This window comes from Macrosteles quadrilineatus, unplaced genomic scaffold, assembly GCF_028750875.1.
Source record: "Macrosteles quadrilineatus isolate MER2022 unplaced genomic scaffold, UCM_ALF_1.0 Scaffold_5__1_contigs__length_97177068, whole genome shotgun sequence".
Lineage (NCBI taxonomy): Eukaryota > Metazoa > Arthropoda > Insecta > Hemiptera > Cicadellidae > Macrosteles > Macrosteles quadrilineatus.
This window is the reverse complement of record NW_026542598.1, coordinates 85,694,299-85,705,182: the sequence shown is the minus strand read 5'-3', so window position 1 is coordinate 85,705,182 and position 10,884 is coordinate 85,694,299. Positions and strand designations below refer to the sequence as shown.

The 10,884-nt window shown below is 35.2% G+C and overlaps 1 protein-coding gene across 1 annotated transcript in view; it reads left to right on the top strand.

The window, feature by feature from the left end:
- The window catches only part of LOC128995756 (peptide transporter family 1-like), a 41,013-nt gene that overhangs the window by 4,952 nt on the left and 25,177 nt on the right, over positions 1-10,884 (top strand). Inside the window, exons 2-3 of the mRNA XM_054420774.1 lie at positions 5,676-5,963; positions 7,250-7,423. Of these exons, the coding sequence (XP_054276749.1) occupies positions 5,676-5,963; positions 7,250-7,423 (462 nt within the window). The remainder of the gene's footprint in view (positions 1-5,675; positions 5,964-7,249; positions 7,424-10,884) is intronic.

Below are 10,884 nucleotides of genomic sequence, written 5' to 3'. Positions count from 1 at the left end.
AATGGTAATGCATCTGCAACTTTGGTAAAACAGTTAATCACTGTAAGTATATAATTATGTCCTTTATTTATTTTACTATATGGCCGCATTTCAATCAAATCTGCTTGATACAAATCATTTATTCCTTTTACAGTTGTATTTCTTCTTGGAAAGTTTACTCTTGCAGGTTTGTGTAGCTCATTTACAACGTTTTCTTTAAAAGCCATTATGTTGTTTTCACTGTCAATGTTGGCAAAGTAATGATTTTCATTTTTTCTTGCATCTCCTTATATAGGTCAAGGTCATTCAAACCTTGTGTAAAAAAGGGGGAACACAGCGGACAATGCTGTGTTCCCCCAATTTTACGGAAAGGAGAAAGGATAAGTGGTGTAGGACGATGAAAAGGTAATTAGTCGATAGGGTTAAGGGAATATGACCAAATGGAAGTGTGTGGATCCGGTCTGGTAGGATGTGTCGTTTGTCATCGTTGCAGGAGAGCGCCTTCTTAACTTCTGTCACGCTGTACAGTTGATGATTATAACTCCTGATTGTGTTGAAGTGTGCAGTTATAACTTTATCTTCATACAACACTTGCTTGTAGTCTTCAAAAAGTACATTTTTCTTCAAATACAAATTCTTTACACCTTTTGCCTTTTTTATAATGTTGTCATCATGTAGTTTCACAGCATACAATTTTGATATAAGTGCTACGATTTCTTCAAGTAACACTCCGTTAGCCTCATCTTTAAATTTCCCTAATACTTTCTTGTTTCTGTCTTGATCGTAGTTCGGATGATCTTTAGGATAGTCAGAAAAATCAAATTCATCTTTATATACAAATGTGCGAAGATCTTTATACATATCTTGAGTAATTATCTTGTAAATAAATGCATCTGTATCCATGTAAGTTATAACTATGTTCTCTCTTCCATAATGTGCAACCATCTTGTTGTAGTGAAAATCATACATGTGCGTTTTCGATATATCTAATATTGACATTCCTATATACAAAGGTCGATCCATTTTTATACTGGTTTTCTTCATTGATACGGCAACAAGGTTTTCATTAATGATTACTGATGATCCAAAGTTAGGTGTCTGTACAAGTTTCTCCAATTTCCTAGCATCTGTTACAAGTTTTACATTTTTGTGTTTCCTTTTATTTTCCAGAGTTTTACCGAATATCGCATTGTTCATTAATTTAAAAAAGTCCTTCTGGAAGGCTGTCGTTGCTGCTGCTCTTCTTGTAGTGTTGGAATCGATGTAGGGTTTCAGCCAGCAAGATTGAGAAAATTCCAAAACTCTGTGTACTTTGGTTAGACGAAGTCCTAATTCAAGTGCTTGTTGTACAGTCCAAAAGTGCGCTACATATCTTTGCTTGTTATTTAAATTCATCATTAATTTAGGATGTTTTCCAGTTGGTGAAATTTCTGTTTTTGGTAAAAGAGGAAGATCGTAGTGAAGGTCGTGTAGATGTTCTGGGTATTCGAAATCGCAGTCTAATATATATCCTGTGTCACCATGTTTTGGAATTTGAACTATATCTCCAATTGACTCTGGGTCGATCCATTTAAAGTTATCGTATGGAAGGGGGTTGGACATTGCCCATCCATACAAATTGTTTGCATCAAAATACCCAAGATAAACTGATGGCTCTTGCTGGTTGTAGTTTGGCAGATCTTTATTGTTGGCTTTAACATGTCTTACAACGCTTTGAGTCAATCCTCCTCTGACACCGGACTCAACCATCAGCACCATATCAATATCTGTTAAAAGTTGAAGTTTGCAATTGGTTTCTTTTAACATCGCCTGCCAAGCTAATCCTGGAGAGGTGTAAGAATGAAGAGGGTCTAATCCGTATGCTCCCAAACAGGTGTTTCTGAATTCTTCCATCACATCACCAAGCAGAGTTACATCGAGTTTAACATAAAAATCTGAATAATCCCCTAATGTTTCCATATCAAGTTCGTTCCAAACTCTGCATGCATGTTGGTAATCTTCTGGTGATATTTCTGAATTGTTCAGCTTGTTGGTAAAGGCTTCTGGTGGAGGAAGTGATGTCTCGTCAAATCTGTGCAATCCATCGATGTAATCATAGGGAAGACTCCTTTTCGAAGAACTAAATCCAATTTGTTGTTGTCTACTATTTTACTTGTTTCTATTAAATTTTCTCTTGTCAAATTTTCTGATAGTTTCATAAGACTAGAAGGCATAAATCTGTAGGAGTCAAGAAATCTGAGTTTCATTTTACCAACCTTTTTTGAAAAACTAATAAACCTTTCCATCGTTACGGCTAATACATCAATTTTACCATTGTCCCTTCCTAATTCAGGTATTATAAAATGTCCATCATAGCCGCTTAAGTTGTGCATTACAATTGGAATATAGTTAGGAATTTTATAGTTTAAGTTGCAAGCGTTACACGCAGCACCTCTGTAGCTTCCAGTCAGATGGTCGTGGTCATGCACTTTATGATTATCTTCTGTAAATGTTTTCTTGCACAAATAACATGATGTTGATAAATCGTATTCTTGAACTTCATCGGGTGACATAGGTGTCATAGGTTTTACCTGTGTATAAATTGCCTCTACTTTTTCAGCTATATTGTACAGCTCGTCGACAAAGTGTTTAGCTGCATCTTCACCACGATACACTTTTGGTTCAGCTGTCAGTCCATAATCTTGTAAATATTCTTTGGAAAGTGTTGACTTGATGAGTAGACAAAAACTGTTGGGTGAATGTAGTTGGTACTTGTTTCTTCTTGATGTGTCCTCCTCTTGATGTTCTAATGGTAGTAGAGTAGATTCAAAATCAGCATACACGACAATAGGAATTCTATATTGATGAACTACATTATTAAACTGTACAAATGCTCTATCAGCTGGTGGTAGGTTAATCTTAACTTCTTCATTTCCATTGCATAACCTTTTATGTTCTAACAACCATTCAGACCCTCCATTTCTCATAGATTTGTTCACATGACAGAAACATCTTTTACAAATTGTTTTACATCCCCCATGCTTTGAAATCTGGGAAGTAACGAGTTTGTTAAAGTTCTTAATATATACATAGTGCGATATTTCACCTTTCGTAATTAATAACAAGTCAGTGTGATTATTTAGTTCGTGTGCACTTATACGTAGAGGATATACATTGTTTGATGAATCTAAACCATATATATTTACAGAAGCAGTTGGGTTCTGTTTTTCAAACTTGGTGATGTCTTTGATTTTTACAGGGTAGCTCATTCCTTGAAAATTATAATTGTGCTGCACTTCTTTATATTCTCTTCCTACCTTTTCCGGGTGATTGTTTTTGATATGTTTTACTAACATTGAATATTTAAAACATTCTGTATCATCATTTTGTACATTTATGCAAGATAGAGTATTAGCAATTTTCTTGGGTAGAGGAATATAGCTACTTCCTCTCATTCCATATCCATGTTTATGCACTCTTATATCCAAACCTGATATGCTCAATACAGTCCATCCTGATCCCCTGCCTTCATGTTCTTGCAATTTTGTCAAAAGTTCTTCAAAACATTCATCTACAATTAATTCAATATCTGAGCCAAACATGATAGTTCTGTTTTTTGTTAAAAACCCTCTAGGCGATGTTTCATTTTGCATGTTGGTAAACATAGTGTCCAGCAATAGTCCAAACTTTATAAAATTTAATCTTTGTAATTCATTTTGTAGCGTTTCAATTACTAGTCCTTTTGCACTAAACATAAATTCTTCCAGTTTTAATGTAGCATTGTCAATTTTAAAATGTGTTACCACTTTACCCGGTAGAGCATGAGCGTGTAGTTCCACGTTTGTTGGAGATGCATCAGTTGAAGGTGAAGTTGGGCGTTTGGGTGCATAATGAATAACACTTGGTCTTGAAGTTGATGGTTTGGGTTCTTCCTCTTCTCCTTGTCCTATTTGATTTAATTCTTCAATCAAGTCTTGATATCCTTCCAATTCCTCTTCATTTGTAGGATGATCGACTATTTCATGAAGTAGAAGATCTATTTCATCCTCGAATGTGGCTTGACAAATGGCGCAGCGTAGCATGGAAGTAGATGGTTTTGGTTCTTCTTCTCCTCGATCTCTTGAAGTAGATGGTTTGGGTTCTTCTTCTTCTTTTTGTCCTATTTTATACAATTCTTGAATCAAGTCTTGATATCCTTCCAATTCCTCTGCATTTGTAGGATGATCGACTATTTCATGTAGTACAAGATCTATTTCATCCTCGAATTCGGCTTGACAAATGGCGCAGCGTAGCATGTTGTAGATGTTCTCTATTCAAGAAGCAGCAACATACTGATGAAAGGTGTGAACATCCACCCCTATTTATACCATTCCCTCCCCTCTCTCCCCTCTACTACTACTATTAAATTAATGACATCACCCCATTTCCCAATTGCTTTATAATCTAACGTAAATACAGGCTATTCTTCAACTTTCAAACATATTTATAGAAAAACAAGGTATTTTATTTTTTACTAACTATTCTGGTTTAGTAGGTCAAGGTCATTGCAGGATAATAAAAAAATGTGTGAACAATTCGTTTAGTTCTGAAACACGTTTTTACACATGTTATACCAGAACTAAATAAATTGGTCAGACATTTTTTTATTCAAAATTTGGAAAAAAGTTATTTACTGTTCAAAACTTGGAAAAGCCCCAATTTACTGTGTTATAGTCTTGGAAATTGAAGATTTCCAAGACAAACCCAACCTACCCACGTCCCATTTTTTTATTTGTTAGTACTCTTCATCAATTTCACTATCCAATAAATCCATCATTTCCGACAGAATTCGCTCTTCCATTTCACCATTCATTAATTGTATCATGTCCGACAGCATTTTTTCATCATCATCTTCTTTTAATTTTTCAACGTGGTTATCAATTATAGCACTAGCTTCTTTCATTTCTCCCACAGTCCTCATTCTTGCTTCTTCAACTTCCTTTTCTAAAAACCTTATTCTTTCAATTGATAAATTTATAATTTGGAGTTTAGACGTTCCTTTTTTAGCTTTGAGTATGGTTCTCAATACCTCAAATGTTTCATTTAGCTTCATCACCCTCCTTCTTTCTCTTTCATTATGTCTAATCTTTTTTTTATCCATCTTGACTAAACTTGCGTTTGCGAGTTCCAGAAATAAGAATGTTTAATGCAGGATGTCAAATCTCTTTTATACCTCCATATAGTGGTGGGGGTAGACCACTCCCCACTTTACTTTATAGTAGTAGGGGAAATGGGTAACATTTTTCCTTATTGTTGAACCATGGAATTTATTTAAATCCTTTAAGTAGGTCAAGGTCATTGTAAAATAATAAAAAAATGTGTGAACAATTTATTTAACCCAGCAACATGTTTTCTTAAACATGATATACCAGAATTAAACAAATTGCTCAGACATTTTTTTCAAAATTTTGAAAAAGCCGATTTACTGTGTATTTTATGATTTTATGATTATCAGGATTTAAAATAAATTAAATATTTCAGAGATTAAAAATTTAGAAATAGAAAATTTACTGTTATTGTTGTGGAAATTTATGATTTGCAAAACAAACCCCCATCCCACCCATTTTTCCCACTCATTTTATTTTTTGTACATTAATCACTATCGGAGTCAGAGTCAGAGTCAAACAATCGTCTTCTACTTCTAAACATTGCACTAAACATTATATGACTTGTTGTAGGTGTTTCCCTTAGCTCAACAAGTTTCTCCGAGCATACCATCTCTTCAGTAGATGATGAATCTTCAACAAGTAGAAAACTTCTATCTTCTTCATCTAACTCTTCATCAGTCAATACTTCCAAATTTTCGTCACCATCCGATTCCAACTCTTCTTCGGATAAAGATTCTTCCTCCAAGTCTATGTCTTCTTCCTCTGAACCAGCTTCAAAAACAATGTTTTCCAATAAGGTTTTTAAAAAAGAAGTTGTCGGGAAAATATTGTCCACAGGAGACATAATGTACAAGAGTGGTAAATCTGAAGTAACTGATTGTACCTCAGCAAACATGTTATATAGACAAACCCCCACCATTTACCTTTACCCCCACCCTTAACCTTTACTCCATTTTGTTTTTAGTTATTGCGGTCTGGTTTTATGTAGAATGTGGCAGTCACAATATACCCTTTTTCTAACATTTCCACTAGCCTTCGAATTATTTTATTAAATCGTACATCAGTTAATTCTAGTTTCAACCCGTTTGCTTCTGAGTTCCAGATGTTTCTCTCTTCCTTCCACAAAGTAAAATGACATGTCACACTATGATTTAAATATTTTTCTAAACTTCCCCTGAATGCAAATGCTTCTTGAAGGTTTTTTAAGTTTCTTTTAATTATTATTGTAGCTGGGGAATTCATAGTTAAACTTGCCTCTGCTAGCTCCAATCTAAGAATGAATCATGTGCAATATCAAGCGTCTTTTATACCTTTATGTACTGGTGGGGGTAAAGGGGGTGGAATTAAACAAACCACCTTAATTTTAGTAGTGGTAGAAATTGATATTATCATTATTTTAAAATTTTGCAGAAATTTCTAAGTTTAAGAAGTGGGTCAAGGTCATTGCAAGATAATAAAAAAAATGTGTGAACAATTCATTTAATTCTTCAGCATGTTTTTACACATGATGTATCAGAATTAAACAAATTGCTCACACATTTTTTTTTTAAGAATTTGGAAAAATTGAATTTACTGTGTTATCTTTGGTAATGTAAAATGTTAAAAGAAAAAAAATTACCGTGTCTTCTTGATCTTGGAAATTGAAGATTTCCAAGACAATCTTCCTTTAGCATCCCGGATAAGGTAGTCAGTTCTTTTCGGATGTTCAGGGTTTACAACATCTCTTGGTAATCTAATTGAAAAATGCTCTCCTGTATCGTTACGTTTTATAATGATGTTATTAAACCATACACATCTGACAAAGAAATATTTCGTACACCTTTTCATCCTTCTTACCCGGATTGCTTTGGGAAGTTCTTTAATTTTATTGGAAGACTCTGTGGTTTTATTGTGTTTTGAATGAATGGAGCACATATCACTATTCAAAACACAAACCTTTTCACAGTGTTCCCCCTTACTAGCACCCTTTTTAAAAACATATCGACACTTAGAGAGGGTGTGTGCAAATTTTCTTCTCCTGTCAGCAATTAATTGTTTACACTTATCTGAAGGAGAAGTGTGAAGGTGGTCAAAGGATTTGGAAGTGGCTGGTAGGGAGTCTTTTAGAGGAGATATGATGGGTGGTGGAATAGTGAATTGTAAAGGTGGAGTTGTCGAGGGAGAAATACATGGTGTAGAAGTTGGAGGTGGAGATGCAGTTCTAGTAGCAGTAGGTGTTGATAGAATATCAGCAACAGTGCAGTCAGAGGACGAGGAAGAGCTTGTAGACGAATCAGATGAGGTTAACTCCGAAGAAGATGAACAAGACGAACTTGATTGTGAAGATGAAGATGAAGACAATATTTCAATCAGTGGAGGAGATTGATCACCAATGGCTCGGAAGGTGTATTGTTCTTCTGCTCCAGGACTTGCACCTTCTGACTGCAGTATTTCTCGAAGAACCGATTTTGGATCTGACGCATGTGATGAAATTAAAATAGATCGAGGAAGAGACTTTGAAGATGAAGAAACTACTTTCGAGGGTCTAGTGGGAATTCTAAGGTAAGCCATGATAGCAAATGAAACAGTGAATAGTAACTGGAGCTGACTCAGCTAGCTAGGACTACTTCAGACCATTGAATGATGATTGCCTGCGAAGCAAACCTCCTTTTATAGCAAAACTCAAGTGGAGGGGGGAAGCTTGTGGGTGGAGGGGGGAAGCTTGTGGTTGGAGGGGAAATGTTGTGTCCGTTGGTGTTAACTTAAAAGAACTGTTCTCGGTTCCCAATAATGTACTGTAAGGAAGCTTTCTAAGTCCTGTAAGTAGGTCAAGGTCATTTAAAAATATTGCCAAAAGGAGAGATGGAGCAAAAATTGGCTCCATCTCTCCTTTTGTTGTAATAGGGGAACTTAGTGTTTGTTATGTATTTTAAGGGAAGCTTTCTAAGTCCTGTAAGTAGGTCAAGGTCATTTCAAAATAATGCCAAAAGGAGAGATGGAGCAAAAATAAGCTCCATCTCTCCTTTTGTTGTAGTGGGGGAACTTAGTGTTTGTTTTATTTTCGTGTTTGTGTGTAAGTCTGAATTGGCTAAAGACCAATGTATCAGTCTTTTTGATCAGAGGCAGCGCAGCCAAAGGACTGTCCTCATGGTATTGATCAAAGACTCATTAGCAATAGCCGGAGCAGCGCAGTCAACGAACTGTCCCCATAAAAATGTGTGAATGTCATCTATCTCATTTTGTTGTAGTGGGGGAACTTAGTGTTTGTTTTATTTTCATGTTTGTGTGTAAGTCTGAATTGGCTAAAGACCAATGTATCAGTCTTTTTGATCAGAGGCAGCGCAGCCAAAGGACTGTCCTCATGGTATTGATCAAAGACTCATTAGCAATAGCCGGAGCAGCGCAGTCAACGAACTGTCCCCATAAAAATGTGTGTATGTCAAAGAGAACTCTATGTCATGAATTTACTATTGGTTTCATGTTTTTGTTTTGTGTGAACGTTTTCAACTTACTAATGTCACTTAGAACTTTGTAACATACAATGATCAACTCAAATTGAAAATAAAATTACTAATAGGGACTTTATTATTTTGATACCTGAAATAGAACAACACATAATTAAGAAATACAACACCCTTACCAAAGATACAAATACGCAAAACACCCTCTAACTACAAGCCAACAAATACTACAATCAACATGCTTCTAATATAACTACTAAGTGACAAGAACCTTAGGTTAGAGTGGTACCAACTCTAAACTAAGGGTCTCGTCTTTAGCCAGTTTGCCCATCCGGTCAGCTTCACCGGTTGTGCAAGACTGACAATCATCCGTCTGCTCGCAGCCCTTTTATACGCTCGGGTTGAGTGGTGGGGGTAGAACAACGCTGCACCTGCTTATGTAAATTAACTAGCGATAGTAGGTCCCTAGCTAGAATATGTGCCCGGTCGGATTCAAACATATACAAGGCTTCATTCAAAGATCCATTACTACCGTTTTTATATTTTTTCCAAGATATTTTCAAAGTCCTGTAAGTAGGTCAAGGTCATTTAAAATAATACCAAAAGAAGAGATGGAGCAAACATGCTCTATCTCTCCTTCTGTTGTAGTGAGGAAAGAGTCTGTGTTTAGGTATAACAACAAAAGCTTAAAATTTAATTTAACCAAATGCAGAATAGTATGCAGGCCATTGGACCTCTCAACTAATTACAAAATGGTCAACTTAAATTTTAAAATATAGAATATTTACAGTCACAAGAAAGTGTTCATTGTTAGCTGACATAAGTTAACTACCAATGACAACGAAAAGTTTAAAATTTAATTTAACCAAATGCAGAATAGTATACAGGCCGTTGGACCTCTCAACTAATTACAAAGTGGTCAACTTAAATTTTAAATATAGAATATTTACTGTCACAAGAAAGTTTTCATTGTTAGCTGACATAAGTAAACTACCAATGACAACGAAAAGTTTAAAATTTAATTTAACCAAATGCAGAATAGTATGCAGGCCGTTGGACCTCTCAACTAATTACAAAGTGGTCAACTTAAATTTTAAATATAGAATATTTACTGTCACAAGAAAGTTTTCATTGTTAGCTGACATAAGTAAACTACCAATGACAACGAAAAGTTTAAAATTTAATTTAACCAAATGCAGAATAGTATGCAGGCCGTTGGACCTCTCAACTAATTACAAAATGGTCAACATAAATTTTAAAATATAGAATATTTACAGTCACAAGAAAGTGTTCATTGTTAGCTGACATAAGTAAACTACCAATGACAACGAAAAGTTTAAAATTTAATTTAACCAAATGCAGAATAGTATGCAGGCCGTTGGACCTCTCAACTAATTACAAAATGGTCAACTTAAATTTTAAAATATAGAATATTTACAGTCACAAGAAAGTGTCCATTGTTAGCTGACATAAGTAAACTACCAATGACAACAAAGGTTTAAAATTTAATTTAACCAAATGCAGAATAGTATGCAGGCCGTTGGACCTCTCAACTAATTACAAAATGGTCAACTTAAATTTTAAAATATAGAATATTTACAGTCACAAGAAAGTGTTCATTGTTAGCTGACATAAGTAAACTACCAATGACAACGAAAAGTTTAAAATTTAATTTAACCAAATGCAGAATAGTATGCAGGCCGTTGGACCTCTCAACTAATTACAAAATGGTCAACTTAAATTTTAAAATATAGAATATTTACAGTCACAAGAAAGTGTTCATTGTTAGCTGACATAAGTAAACTACCAATGACAACGAAAAGTTTAAAATTTAATTTAACCAAATGCAGAATAGTATGCAGGCCGTTGGACCTCTCAACTAATTACAATATGGTCAACTTAAATTTTAAATATAGAATATTTACAGTCACAAAAGATTGTTCATTTTAATGGGGGACTTCTTTATCCTTTGTTAGCCGAAATATCACATGATTAGAAAAATACAACACTCTGCGCAATTCAAGTACTAAAGACACGATGCACTCCATAAAGTAAAACCATCTAAGATACAAGCTAAAAAAACAACATGCAGCACATGCTATTGACTAAAACATTAAGTTAGATTGGCCAAATCTAACGAAAGGTTTTAATCAAAAGTCAGTCAGTCTACACTCAACCAGTCAGCTGTGCCAGTTGGGTGAGACTGACTACAGTCCGTTCGCTGCCGCTACTTTTATCCGCGAGCCAGTTGGGAGGGGGTCGGTTGGGAGGTTTACCCTGCTTCGCGGGTAAATTTCCCTACTGTCGGGTAATTCTACCTACTAAGTAAGGAAGTCTCC